Genomic DNA, 16,157 nt, shown 5'->3' on the forward strand with positions numbered 1-16,157 from the left:
TTGTATGAAACATTCTGATATCTTTCAATTATTTTTTTTCTCAATGAGGTTATATGTTTCTTTGGCAAAAGTATTGTTAAATAATATTCAACTATAAAGTTTCTATGGGTTTAAAGGTACATCGTCAAGTATTTATTCGTATTAATCCAAAGAGACAAAGTTTTTAGTACTTATACATACCTTGTAACCAGCGTTGGCATAGTTATAGGCACGTCTGGCTTCTCCCCATTCCCATACATTATCCCAGGCATTACTGTAAATGTGTTGGTTCTGATACATGCCTCTATCAAACGGCATACCATCCCCAGCGTTAAACCCATCCTCCCATCCGGCCATGTTAAGTCCATGATGAAACGTGATATTTGCGACACGTTGAGTGAAATAGTTCTTTAATGTTTTCCTTATTGATTCAGCGTTTCCGGTTAAATTTTGAGCGTTACATTTAGTTACATTTACCCACGCAGTTCTTGCAACTTCATCACCCCCAAAATGATATATTTTCATAGGGTGATTTGCAGCAGAATGCATGGCTTTTAATTCAGTAACAACTTTATCAATAAAAACGTAAGTTGAGTCAATGCAAGGATTAACTGCATTATCATTGAAAAGCTGGTTCGTTAGGTATTTAGATGTATCATCCGGATCAATTAATCTGTACTTGACAGCTTTTGTAACATTTGTATTTTTGTACTTCCGGTAGCGTGCCTCCATAGAAATGATAGCTGCGCGTGCATGTCCTGGCGTGTCTATTTCCGGAATTACTTCAATATGACGTTTTTTGGCATAGCTTAAAATATCTTTATATTCTTGAATGGAATAAAAACCTGAACCGGATGTAGTGGTATCAGGACCAGAGCCTAACTGTGGTATCAAACAGATACCATCTCTTTCACTATGACATCGTTTAGACCCAATCTGAAAGGAATAAAAAGATAAATTAATATAGAAGTGTCTGACGTTAATACGTAACAAATAACACAAATAAAATTGAGAATAGAAATGGGGAATGTGCCAAGGGGACAACAACCCGACCATAGAGCAGACAACAGCAGAAGGTCACCAACAGGTTTACAATGGAGTGAGAAATTCCCGCACAAGCTGGAAGAAATATTAGTTTACAAGATAGGTAGTTCAACTAGAAGTATTCTGTGATCTCCAATAGAATCATAGAATTTGAGGGAATGGATGTTGATGTATACGTTATCTAAATCTTCTATACAACGAAGCTCTTTTTACAACACATAAAAACTGTATGTAGTACTAGTATTTAACACAAATTTCATCCAAGTTTTGGTATAATAAACTCATGATATATACCAGGTTTGCAATTATTATTTTTGCCAGCCGCACGTTACGTCTACAAAAGACAAACCAGCAAAAAAATGTCAAAAAGGCCAAATAAAGTACGAAGTTGAAGAGTTGAGAACCAAATATTTCTAATTGATTTTAGCAATATGTTTGTTTGTGTCTGTTTTTGCTTGTTGCCAAAAAAATATATTGCCTGTAGGACTACTCTTACAACTGATTTATTGCAAAACGCTTCATCGAGTATGAACCATATTATAGTTTTGGATACAAATTTGAATCCCCACCTTCGCTGACATATTATAACAGCTATTCAGGACTACTGTTTGCTATATGGAACGTTTCTAGACATTCAATCGACAATTATTTGAAATACCAGATGTTGAAAATCACAGGGTATCGAATATAAGCTAGATTAAGTAATAAGGGGATCAATCAGGCAATTACGAAGGGAAAAGACAACCGAAAAGCAACAAGTAAGAAAAATTGAAACGCATTTGAAAACCACACGTTTGCGGCTTCACTGTATGTTTTTAACTGTCATCACTGGTTTTAGTATGCTTGATAGTAGCCAACATGATATGCAACATAGTAGAGACTCTTAAAACAAAATTTGAGTAATGAATCATTGTTTACCATTCCAAATTGAGAATCTATATTTCATTTTACCTGAGTTAATTCTGGTAAACCTTGGATTTCAATTCTCCAACCTTCGTCGTCCGCCAGGTGGAGATGTAATTTGTTCAGTTTATACATTGCCATTGCGTCCATCAATTTTTCCAGAACTGTCTTTGAAATAAAATTTCTTGAAACATCAACATACATCCCTCTGAATTCATAACGAGGCTCGTCTTTGATCGTCATTTGTGGTAAATTAATACCTTGTGACAGAAGACTCAGTAAAGATTGTACGCCATAAAACACACCTGTATTTGTCTTCCCGCTTATGGTGACACACCTTGCTAACGGATTCACAGACAGTGTATATTCCTCACTAGATGATAATGAGTTATTAATTGACAAATATATATTGACTCCACTAGTAGAAGCTGTCTTACCAATATCAAAGTTATATTTATCTGCAAAATAGATTAGGAGGAACTCAAGTTTCGGAATATATTAGCAGCCGTTACTGTTTTATCTGAAGTGTAAAGCTAAGATCAACAATGTACTGAAAATATTTAGGTCAAGTGAGTAAATTATTGCTGAAACAGTTACATAAAGATATATATACAATAAGATGGTATTTTATTTCAAATGACAAAAAAAGTTAAGCAATTCGTGTCTTATGAAACTTTCAAGCAAGAACTGAATCCCAAAAACTCGGATTTCTTACAAGTTCGAAAAAGTTCAAAGAGCTGACAACCTTACTTAAGAATGGTGGTCTTATGTTTAGTTTATAATCTATTATTTTTAAAATTACATGTATTGATATATAAATCGGTACTTGTCAATTTTAATCTAATATTTAAGTAGATACAAGGATTATAATGAAATACGCCAGACGTGCGTTTAGTCGACATGAGACTCATCAGTGACGCTCATATCAAAACAGTTATAAAGCTAAACAAGTAAAAGATTGAAGAACATTGAGGACTCAACGTTCCAAAAAAGGTTGTGCCTAATTCGGCTATGGTAATCTATTCCTGGGATAAGAAAATCCTTAGTTTACCTAAACATTTCAAAGTCTTGTAACAGGAAATTTATAAAAATGACCATAATTATCATGTCACCACCGAAGTGCTGAACTGTTTTATCATTCTTATGAAACGATTTCGACTCAAATAACCTACTAATGTCACACACATTGCATGTTTGCCCTTTAGATGCACCTGAGCTCATCCCTAGTTTTTAATGGGGTTCGTGTTGTTTATTCTTTAGTTTTCTATATTGTGTCATGTGTACTATTGTTTGTCTGTTTGTCATTTTCATTTTTAGTCATGGCGTTGTCAGTTTGTTTTAGATTTATGAGTTTGACTGTCCCTTTGGTATCTTGATTCCCTCTTTTGCACATACCTGTTATACATTTAGCTTCTTCATCGAATCCATTGTGTACTATTGTCACATTACCGCTCACATCAAGTAACTTGGTGTTGTCCTGGTTTGTTATTTCTTTAGGAGTAGGTATAACAACTTTTTGCTGGATATTTGCATTTGTTGTTTTATAACGATGATAACGAAACCTTGGAGAATATGGATCGTATTTATCTGCCTTCTTGCGTTTCCATTGTTTGTCACTTTTAAACTCACCAACGAAATTCGCCTTAGTACTACTGATAACACGTGCGTCTAACCCATCTGCTGTCATATACCAGTTTGGAGGAAAATCTGTTTTAGAAATAGCCCACAAGGCTGCAGAAAAAGTAATTTCCCTCTTTTTATTATGTGGAAGCCCGACAAACTCGGATGTAGGTGACATTGAAAAGAGACATCCATTTTCATGCATTAATTTGAGATTGACATTCGGAAGAGTGTATCCCTCTGGCTTAGTATACAAACCATCTTTTGATAGAATGTGACTAGGTTCAACTATGAAAAAACTGTAAAAATAAATTTTCCAGTTATATCCCGACAAATATTTGGACGCCTGGTTGTTGAATGTTACTTTGATGAGATGAAGACTACCGTTGTCATAATTTCTAATAACGTCTACTTTTACTTCAAGATTATCAGCGATGTTATTAAGATTGGACTGTGTTACTATCTGTGAATGGACAACACCTGCAATAAAATAACAATTATTAATTATGTTTTTTGAAAATGAAATATAATTCAGCGTTTAAATATCTCTTTAGTTAATATTAATTTATTTTATGAAATACATTATAATTTTTTTAATTTTTTTTTTTAATTTATAAGGATAATTTTTTTTGAGAGATGAATATCTAATATGTTCTTCAAATGCAAGGTTCCATAGTACCACGGCCCTGTAGTTGGGAAACATAAATTTCTCAAATTTTATTCGATGCAATTCTCTTTTTTTTTCTTAATATTTATATCATGTATCAAGGATTAATGTATACAAGTAAGAAATCTTCTAGACTATACAGAAAAAAGACAAAAATGATGTCTAGTTTGATTTAAAAAAAAAAATTAATCTCACAATTAATGAATACTTATTGTAATCCCGCTGCAAATGTTGCATCTATTATAATCAGGAATCTGATTTGCAATGGTTGTCGTCTGTTTATGTACTTCATACGTGTTTCTCGTCTCTTTTTTTATATAGATTAGACCGTTTGTTTTCTTGTTTGTATGGTTTTACACTAGTACATTTTGAGGGTCCTTTACAGCTTGTTGTTTGGCGTGAGTATATGCTCCGTGTTGAAAACCGTATTTTAACCTGGTTTACTCATACACATTGTTCCTTGGATGAAGAGTTGTTTCATTGGTACTCATACCACATCTTCATTTATCTACATATCGTTATTCACTAAGGTATAAAGTCAGTAATAAACATGTTCATGATATTGAAATATTGAAGATTTACTATTGAAACATAATCTCTTAACATTAAAAATTAATCAACACTATTCCCTGGCTTGAATACTCCTATTCTATTTTGATTTTGATGATAATGCTAGTGGCAAAAAAATAATTTCCTTTTGTGTACTCATTTGAAATATTGCCATTTAATGCTGCAGTGCCGGAAATATGTTCTGATATACAATGTTTACAAATAAAAACGTTACTAACTTATGTAGTTAATTTGCAGCAATATTGATTGTTTTGTATATTTGACATTATATTTTGTATAATTTGTTTTTAATTTCGGCATTCAATGAACATTTATTTTCTTTATATTCAAATATGTCAATGTGAAAATAAGAGGATGTGGTTGGATTGCAACCGAAATATTAAATCCACCCACCAAGGGGCAAAAAGGCATATTAATCACTTGGATTCAAACAATGTTTAAAAGGTTCCTTCAGTACGTGTATACTCAAGATACAGATAAATGAAAGTAGATAATAAAATGATAACCAACTATCAAGGTTATCGTAAAAAGTACAAATCAGAAATAAACAGGAGTAAACTAGAGAACTAGGAATGTTTGATAAACATTTACAAAATCTTGAGAATGTACTCGTATCTATTGTATGAAAGTTAAACATTCAATGATAAGCCCTTTGATTGTGACATTTTAAGGATGAACGTAGTGTCAAACAAAGAATATATCTTTATCTTGTGCGAAAAACTTTATACATGTATACGTCTTCAAATTGTAATTTCTGACGAGAAATCTGTCAAACAAACCTTTATTTTGTTTGAATTTTAAGAATCTTTCAAAACACATTAAATTCATTTTCACGTAATAAAAGTTTGTAATCATTTGACATTGTTTTGAAAATCTTTTTGCGGTAACAATAACAAAAATAAAAAAATTCGTCCCTAGAGATAGAGCTGAAACTAGAGCGGCCTGTCGATAAGGTACTCCGATTCCCTTTAGTGGTCAAGGGATTAAATAATATTTTGAAAGAAAATAGGGCAGTTACTCTGATGAGAGGACACAACGATTTCGATTTAAATAAATGCCAATGGTATAAGCTTCAAATTAGTTTTATAATAAACAAGATGACCTCTGAGCTATTGCTAATTTTATGATAATACTACTGCAAGTGTTCGTGTCAACAGAAGGCAATTGAGCGACGGATCTAAAAATGGAACACACAGTATGTTGGGATCTCACTTAGTTGATTCAAAATTGCGTCATATTGTATAGGATGGATACTTTTACTAAAAAATGCAAAATCAAAGACTCAATAGTAGTTTTCAATTTATAAAAAAAAGATATTAGTTTCAGACAATCAAACAGAGTAGACTTTTCCGCTTTTGAATCCCATTTAAAAGAATGACGAAAGATACCAGAGGGACAGTCAAACTTAAAAGTTTAGAATAGGTGTTTAAGATATTTTTATATGAATTGTATAATGATAACTGTATGATTGCAAAATCGGTGCTCAAAGAAATTCGTCTGACAAAGATAAGTTTCTCTAGGAAGCTTGTTACTCATTTAAAAAAAACCAAGTCTTTCATAACGCTAGTGAATATTGATAGGGAATTAATAAAGGAACCAAAAGAGCAAAAACAAAGTATAGGACTATGTGCATGTTTTCCAGATATAAGCAATTGAAATTTCGAAGGAAAACGTTCTCCCCTAATTTTTTATAGTTTTATCATTAACAAGTTTAACTTCTCAAAAACTATTGAAAACAAAGATTGTATAAGATTTTTACAGACGGCTTAAATTCATACATGTAAAAGATTTATAAAAAGAAAACAATGGAGGTCGATGGTATTTTTGTTTAATGCATTCAAATGGTAAAACCACAGGATTCCAAAAATCAGACAAAAACTCCAAAATATGACGAGCGAATATCATTAAAGTAAAATGCTATTTTTTTTTTGAAATAGTACACATTTAAATCCGAACCAAATATTGACATTAGGTTATAATTAGTTAATGAATTTGTCATACCTGCTATACAAAAAACACATAAATATACCATCCATTTTGTCACTTCCATTTTAATATCTAAATTTAATAAATTGTATATTAGATACGTAAATATTTCTTATGTATCCTTCAATCGAAATGTCTAACCTGCAAATACAAGTGAATAGATAACACGAAGCGATATACGTATGCCAAAAAGGAAAACGGCTTTGCAGGATTAAAATGCGAGTAAGTGATAATGATTAGCAGATTATAATCCATTTAGTTTAAAGATGGAATTTGGCTTATATAAAGGATACAACTACATTGTATAAATGGTATTTTTAGCTCACCTGGCCCAAAGGGCCAAGTGAGCTTTTCTCATCACTTGGCGTCCGGCGTCCGGCGTCCGTCGTCCGTCGTCCGTCGTCCGTCGTCCGTCGTCCGGCGTTAGCTTTTACAAAAATCTTCTCCTCTGAAACTACTGGGCCAAATCAAACCAAACTTGGCCACAATCATCATTGGGGTATCTAGTTTAAAAAATGTGTGGCGTGACCTGGTCAACCAACCAAGATGGCCGCCACGGCTAAAAATAGAACATAGGGGTAAAATGCAGTTTTTGGCTTATAACTCAAAAACCAAAGCATTTAGAGCAAATCTGACATGGGGTAAAAATGTTTATCAGGTCAAGATCTATCTGCCCTGAAATTTTCAGATGAATCGGTCAATCTGTTGTTGGGTTGCTGCCCCTGAATTGGTAATTTTGAAGAAATTTTGCTGTTTTTGGTTATTATCTTGAATATTATTATAGTTAGAGATAAACTGTAAACAGCAATAATGTTCAGCAAAGTAAGATCTACAAATAAGTCAACATGACCAAAATGGTCAGTTGACCCGTTTAGGAGTTATTGCCCTTTATAGTCAATTTTTAACCATTTTTCGTTAATTAAAGTAATCTTTTACAAAAATCTTCTCCTCTGAAACTACTTGGCCAAATTAATCCAAACTTGGCCACAATCATCTTTGGGGTATCTAGTTTAAAAAATGTGTGGCGTGACCTGGTCAACCAACCAAGATGGCCGCCACGGCTAAACATAGAACAAAGGGGTAAAATGCAGTTTTTGGCTTATAACTCAAAAACCAAAGCATTTTGAGGAAATCTGACATGATATAAAAATGTTTATTAGGTCAAGATCTATCTGCCCTAAAATTTTCAGATGAATCGGTCAATCGGTTGTTGGGTTGCTGCCCCTGAATTGGTAATTTTGAGGAAATTTTGCTGTTTTTGGTTATTATCTTGAATATTATTATAGATAGAGATAAACTGTAAACAGCAATAATGTTCAGCAAAGTAAGATCTACAAATAAGTCAACATGACCAAAATGGTCAGTTGACCCGTTTAGGAGTTATTGCCCTTTATAGTCAATTTTTAACCATTTTTCGTAAATTAAAGTAATCTTTTACAAAAATCTTCTCCTCTGAAACTACTTGGCCAAATTAATCCAAACTTGGCCACAATCATCTTTGGGGTATCTAGTTTAAAAAATGTGTGGCGTGACCTGGTCAACCAACCAAGATGGCCGCCACCGCTAAAAATAGAACATAGGGGTAAAATGCAGTTTTTGGCTTATAACTCAAAAACCAAAGCATTTTGAGGAAATCTGACATGGGATAAAAATGTTTATCAGGTCAAGAACTATTTGCCCTGAAATTTTCAGATGAATCGGTCAATCGGTTGTTGGGTTGCTGCCCCTGAATTGGTAATTTTGAGGAAATTTTGCTGTTTTTGGTTATTATCTTGAATATTATTATAGATACAGATAAATTGTAACAGCAATAATGTTCAGCAAAGTAAGATCTACAAATAAGTCAACATGACCAAAATGGTCAGTTGACCCGTTTAGGAGTTATTGCCCTTTATAGTCAATTTTTAACCATTTTTCGTTAATTAAAGTAATCTTTTACAAAAATCTTCTCCTCTGAAACTACTTGGCCAAATTAATCCAAACTTGGCCACAATCATCTTTGGGGTATCTAGTTTAAAAAATGTGTGGCGTGACCTGGTCAACCAACCAAGATGGCCGCCACGGCTAAAAATAGAACAAAGGGGTAAAATGCAGTTTTTGGCTTATAACTCAAAAACCAAAGCATTTTGAGGAAATCTGACATGATATAAAAATGTTTATTAGGTCAAGATCTATCTGCCCTAAAATTTTCAGATGAATCGGTCAATCGGTTGTTGGGTTGCTGCCCCTGAATTGGTAATTTTGAGGAAATTTTGCTGTTTTTGGTTATTATCTTGAATATTATTATAGATAGAGATAAACTGTGAACAGCAATAATGTTCAGCAAAGTAAGATCTACAAATAAGTCAACATGACCAAAATGGTCAGTTGACCCGTTTAGGAGTTATTGCCCTTTATAGTCAATTTTTAACCATTTTTCGTAAATTAAAGTAATCTTTTACAAAAATCTTCTCCTCTGAAACTACTTGGCCAAATTAATCCAAACTTGGCCACAATCATCTTTGGGGTATCTAGTTTAAAAAATGTGTGGCGTGACCTGGTCAACCAACCAAGATGGCCGCCACCGCTAAAAATAGAACATAGGGGTAAAATGCAGTTTTTGGCTTATAACTCAAAAACCAAAGCATTTTGAGGAAATCTGACATGGGATAAAAATGTTTATCAGGTCAAGAACTATTTGCCCTGAAATTTTCAGATGAATCGGTCAATCGGTTGTTGGGTTGCTGCCCCTGAATTGGTAATTTTGAGGAAATTTTGCTGTTTTTGGTTATTATCTTGAATATTATTATAGATACAGATAAATTGTAACAGCAATAATGTTCAGCAAAGTAAGATCTACAAATAAGTCAACATGACCAAAATGGTCAGTTGACCCCTTTAGGAGTTATTGCCCTTTATAGTCAATATTTAACCATTTTTCATAAATCTAAGTAATCTTTTACAAAATCTCCACTGAAACTACTAGGCCACAATCATCTTTGGGGTATCTAGTTTGAAAAATGTGTCCGATGACCTGGCCATTCAACCAAGATGGCCGCCACGGCTAAAAATAGAACATAGGGGTAAAATGCCGTTTTTTGCTTATAACTATGAAACCAAAGCATCTAGAGCAAATCTGACAAGAAGTTAAATTGTTAATCAAGTCAATATCTATCTGCCCTGAATTTTTCAGATGAATTGGACAACTGGTTGTTGGGTTGCTGCTCTCCAATTGGTAATTTTAAAGAAATTTTGCCGTTTTTGGTTATCTTGAATACTATTATAGATAGCGATAAACTGTAAACAGCAATAATGTTCAGCAAAGTAAGATCTACAAATAAGTCAACATGACCTAAATGGTCAATTGACCCCTTAAGGAGTTATTGCCCTTTATAGTCAATTTTTAACAATTTTCATTAATTTGGTAAATTTATGTAAATTTTTACCAAATATAGTTCTCTGTTACTAATGGGCAAAGTTCATGATAGATATAATTGTAAGAAGCAAAATCGTTCAGTAAAGTAAGAACTTCAAACACATCACCATCACCAAAATACAATTTTGTCATGAATCCATTTGTGTCCTTTGTTTAATATGCACATAGACCAAGGTGAGCGACACAGGCTCTTTAGAGCCTCTAGTTTTATAACATACTTGTACTCGAACTCAATCACAAAGCTAGACAGGTTTGCAAAACCAATTAACTACAATGAAAATTTAAAACAAACATACTTATTTCAAATAAAATATGAAAAGGTAATTGATGAACAAATCAAACGAATGAAAATCAACTGTCATATTCCTGCATCGGTACAGGCATTTCCTTATGTTAACATTGGTGGATTAAACCTGGTTTGATAGCTGGCCAAGCCTCACACAAATATGGCAGTTGCTTAAAACTTCCATTGTATTGACAACAATGTGTGAGTACAACACTCAGATATAATAAGTTTTATTGTAAAAAGAATTGGGTATAATGATCAACAGTGTGTTATAATCTTAATCACTATAAAATTAATGATTATTTCCACAACAAATAAAATGACATACAGACACTATGTAGATAAAGTTTGAATACTTAAATAAAAGACAAAACTACAAAACATGACCACAACACAATAAAATATCGGCTGGATGTACAAGTACGGATCGTCGCAGACAAATAAAAAGAACAACATAACACGTAATTAAGATGATAAAAACATCAGTCTCTAGAACCCATATTTCAATACCATCAAGGTATCACCATCTTCCGATGAAATTTTAATGTGAAAAACGACAAGACGTTCTAGGAAATAACTCTTGTTTATCAACTTTCTGCGTAGACACGGGTGACATTTTATACAATTTAAGTAGCATCTACAAAGTCATGAAACAGTATGAGTTGGTTATGTATATCCCGTATGCCAGTAAAATTTGGGTATTGCTGCTGAAGTGGGGGCCATTTATGATTTGATAGCTATCGTTTGTCCACCATTTTCTACATTAGAAAATGCCTGTACCAAGTCAGGAATATGACAGTTGTTATCCATTCGTGTTATGTGTTTGGACTTTTGATTTTGCCTTTTGATTTTTGATTTTGCTTTTTGAATTTTCCTCGGAGTTTAGTATTTTTGTGTTTTACTTTTTTTTGTCATAGATTCTGGTACTTACTTGACTGCTAATGACACATACAAGGTATATAAAAGGAGACAGTAGAAGTTGTGTATGATGTTTTTCTAATTTCTAAAGTGTAGTTCTGGAGGATATAGTAATGGAACCGAATCAGAAACTTTTGAATTGTTTATGGACATGCATAAATGCAACAGTACTATACCGCTGTTCGAAAGTCAGAAATCGATTAAAAGAAAACGAAGCAGGGTTACAAACTAAAACTGAGCGAAACACATCAACTGTAAGAGGAAAACAACGAAACAAAAAGTAAATTCACAAAAATACTGAACTCAGAGAAAAATTCAATCGGAAAGTCACTTATCACATGGCAAAATCAAATAACATAACACACCAAAAACGAATGGACAAGAACTGTTATATTCCTGACTTGGTACAGGAATTTTTATATTTAAACACTGGTTGATTAAACCTGGTTTTATAGCGCTAAAACTCTCACTCTGTTGACAGCCTCGTCAAATTCCGTTAAATGTACAATGATGCGTGAACTCAACAGACATAATAAATAAAATAGTCAAAATATTGGTACAGCAGTCATCATCGTGTAATAATTTTAAATGTAACAATTTAACATAAAACAAACACATATATCTACAAACACATTCATTGATTCGCGTGTCTGACTTCAGAAAATTATATACGTCACATATTTTTGTCGTTCAATTTTAATAAAATCAAATTTAAAATTTCACATGGACAATGTGAGCATACAGGGTTAAAAAAAAGTACGTAAGAATTAATTTCACAAATAGTCCGAGATAGTACACATGACACAACATGTAAAACAACTTAACACTAAAGTGAATAAAAAAAAACATACACAAAATAATGCGTTAGACCCGCGTTTTGTTTACAAAAGACTTACAGTGATGTTCGGGAAAAAAACGAAGAAAAAAGGCAACAGAAAGTACAAAGAGTATTGAGGACCAAAAATTAAAAAATATCTTGCCAATGTCTTGATATGGTAGTGGATGAATGACACTTTAAATGAGTTAGATTGGTATGCAAAACTTTCAGGGCTAAACATTTAAACAAAAGGAGTACAGTGAAGGTGGAATGAAAATGACCAATCTTAGCTCCTTCATCATAGCACTCAAATCTACATGGGTTAGACAAAATACTTTAATGATTGACGGAGAACCATTTCCTAACTTAAATATTTTTTCTTGATTTATTATGGAAACTAAAACATTTTTCCATTTATTGTCAGATTGAGAAATATTATTTAAGTTACGATATGGTTATCTGTCAAACATTAAAGTATAATGAAAAAAACAATTTGGCGGGATGTATTTCATGAATGGAACATTATTGTTGATAAAGAAGAAAATAATATGTGGGAATATTTTTGTCAAGCCCACTGTGGATGAAAAATTGTATAAAAATAGAAAATAAACCTGTATTTTTTTTTTTTTTATAAAAACCTGTTTGATAAAGGTATATTTCTCATTATTGACATTGTATCAGATGCTAGAAAATTCTTAGTTTGGAACAGTTAGAAGAAACAATCAAAATCGATGTAAGTAAATACATATATAGCATCTGAACGGATAAATAAATAATTCAAACTGGATTATCTCTCTTTTATTAGCAAGAGTTGTATGCCATAATAGTTTAATATAGCATCTGAACGGATAAATAATTCAAACTGGATTATCTCCCTTTTATAACAAAAAAATCCACTGCAAAATAACTAATCTGAGATTGCCGATAATAAAACTAACGCATTGTAAATGGTTTATTATGTTCAATGTAATATTGAAATTCAGTTTAATATCTTTCTTTTTGTTACGCATTTTTCTTCAGTTCGATTTTATTGTAGATTCTGTTTGAGATCTGCAAATGTGCCGAAATGTAGACAATTCAGAGTAGACATTTTTCCATTATTACACATGTTACAGGTAAACAATTATGTTGTCCTTGGTGTCATATTTTTAGGATGTTCTTTTAATTCACTGCAATCTGTCTAAAACTGTTTTATTGTCTCGTTCATTTCATATCATTTGTCCTAAATATGCCTCATATACATGATATACATGCCACTAGACGCGTTTAGCAAGCTAATATCAACCGTTTATCTCCTTTGAAAATGATATATCTGACCAGCAGTATTTCGGCAGTTCTATCTATCTCAATTGGTTTTTATTACTTCTAAACTTAGTGCTTTTATGTATTTGATTATTGAAAATCTTTGTACAAAGTGTTCATGATGAAGGTCTTTCCTGAAATACATGTTATCGCTATTTAAGAATAGAGGTACATTATATCATATCATTAAAGTATTTTGATAGCAATTGTCATACATCTGCAAGTTAATGTCATGATTATAGATAACACTCTACAAGCTCTGTGTTGATAAAGAGTAAAATCACAAAAATACTGAACTCAGAGGAAAATCGAATTGGAAAGTCCATAAAGGCAACAGTTATTGTCAGCAAATATTGAAACACAATAATCATCTCTTAAAAATGCAAATAATGCATTGAAAAATGACATACATAAATAAAACATATACTTTCCATGCAACTCTTGATTCTTGCATATGTTTCAAGTTATGAACGGGTTACGGCAATAGGACAGAAAACCACAAAGATTAAAATTGAAAGTCTTCTGTTGATGTCGAAGGGTGTCTATTAGTTCGAGGATAGATTTCCCTTTAATTCCGGAAAAAAAGTTTGGGGCATGTGCTCTTAAATTTCAATATAATTTTAGGGCACTGTACATGTATTAAGAACAAATCGCTACGTCTCATTATAAGCAGTCACTGACACAGCTTCCTGACCAAGTATACACCAATTGACATGTGACACAATTAACTTACAATCAGACAGTTCATATCCTGAACAGCGCCACTGACTTGTGACTTAGTCAAACTAACCTTCGTAATGTTTTAAAGCTGAGTAATTACTTTTCTTCAAGTAATGATCAATTCTAATGATACTTGTTATAATTGTTTACAATTTATTGACACCAGAAATATATGTAATATGCACCTCTGCTGGTTAACTGTTTTTACCAGAATGCGTCCCCGTCCAAGTAGCTATATTTAAGTACTTGCATGAAAATTGAAAACAAGTAAAATCACAAAAATACTCCGAGGAAAATTCAAAACGGAAAATCCATAATCAAATTGAAAATTCACAACTTAACACATCAAACGAATCAGCTTAACTGTCATATTCCTGGCTTGGTACAGACATTTTCTAAAGTAGAAAATGGAGGTTATATAGCTAGCGAAGCTTCTCACTTGTATGAGAGTCGCAATAATATTTTAACGGATTTAATGACGTTTTTACATAAATCTATTGCATATTTAATATGTATTAATTGATATTCAAGTCTTATATACATGATGTGTTTTAATTACCAATTGTTGTTGGCTTTGAGCCAACTGTCAGTAAGTGCGAGTACTCTCTGATAAGTTTTTGATGTCTTTTCTGTTTTTGCAATGTATGAGCAGCCGTCCACGTCCACTCTGTTTTTGATGTATTTATATTTGTATCCATCTGATGAGTCTTTTCAACTGATTTATTGGTTTGTTCTTGTGTTGCAGTGTTACGCCACAGGCCCTGGTTATGATAGGGTTGAGCGCTCACAAACATGGTCAACCCCGCTACATTATGTACCTGCATCTAGTAATTCAGGAACTTGTAGTTCAGTGGTTATCGTAGGTTCATGTCTGTCATATTTGTTTCTCATATTATATATTAGGTCACATTCCTCCTTTGAATTGTTTCATATTTCATGTCAAAACATTTTTTAGCCGACCATCCAGTAAAAGTCGTTTTCATTGTTGAAAACGTTAGACTTGCCTATAATTTCTAATATTAACTTCATTTGAACTTTCATGGAAAGTTGTCTCATTGGCAATCATACCGCATATCTGTATTTTAGTAACTCATATTCAATATTTGCAGGTTTATTTTGTCCTTTAGATTTTACAAATGTTTTCCTTCTGTATCACTAAAGACACATTAATTGTCGAAATGTCGAATTTGGGGATGTTAAATTTGTACCGTTCATGTTATATGTCAATTATAATAATAATTTCACTATGAAAAAGACAGACTGATACCGGGAGGGTTTGTGTTTATTAAGTATGTTAATGCAGTACGATGAATGTTTTCATATATATAAGAAGGACATGTGCATGTTTGCATATTCTATGTTTTTATATTTCAAGTAACATGTACATGTACTTTCATTTTGAAAAAAACAATAGGTTAACTAAAAAGCAGAATATTGGGTATAAATGCCAACGAGATTACTCTCCATCCATGCAAGTCTCAATACATAAAAAGTTAGCAATTATATGTCAAAGTAAGGCCTACAACACGATTCCTTGCCTCAGACCAAAAGCAAGTTATAAAGAGCCTAAACATGACTAGCGTAAATCAATTTAACAGCAAATCCAATTTTATAATCTATATAAAAAACGAGAAACAATAGACATCTAAGAACCACTGTCCACACCAAAGTCAACCACTGAACAGCAGGTTCCTGACTCAAGAAAGGTGCATACATATGATACATTATAATAATATTCTACACATTTCATTGCACACTTTTTTCTCAGTTTAGTTTTCCTTTTATTGTCGGCAATGACTTATACAAAATGAACGAAAGATGCAGAAACAAATAATTCATAATCAAGTGTGTAATAAAACCTTGAAATCGACTAAAACGAGGCTAAAAACGACAGGACGTTGACCCAAATGAAAAATCAAATGAACAACAG

At 32.6% G+C, this 16,157-nt stretch overlaps 1 protein-coding gene across 1 annotated transcript in view; it reads right to left on the reverse strand.

The window, feature by feature from the left end:
* LOC134717553 (uncharacterized) overlaps positions 1 to 6,902 on the reverse strand; it is a 30,619-nt gene extending 23,717 nt beyond the window's left edge. Inside the window, exons 1-4 of the mRNA XM_063580043.1 lie at positions 6,785 to 6,902; positions 3,322 to 4,026; positions 1,975 to 2,384; positions 181 to 915 (exon numbers count right to left, since the gene is read on the reverse strand). Of these exons, the coding sequence (XP_063436113.1) occupies positions 181 to 915; positions 1,975 to 2,384; positions 3,322 to 4,026; positions 6,785 to 6,833 (1,899 nt within the window). The 5' untranslated portion in view covers positions 6,834 to 6,902. The remainder of the gene's footprint in view (positions 1 to 180; positions 916 to 1,974; positions 2,385 to 3,321; positions 4,027 to 6,784) is intronic.
* Positions 6,903 to 16,157: the final 9,255 nt, after the last annotated feature.

Source organism: Mytilus trossulus, chromosome 5, assembly GCF_036588685.1.
Source record: "Mytilus trossulus isolate FHL-02 chromosome 5, PNRI_Mtr1.1.1.hap1, whole genome shotgun sequence".
Classification (NCBI taxonomy): domain Eukaryota; kingdom Metazoa; phylum Mollusca; class Bivalvia; order Mytilida; family Mytilidae; genus Mytilus; species Mytilus trossulus.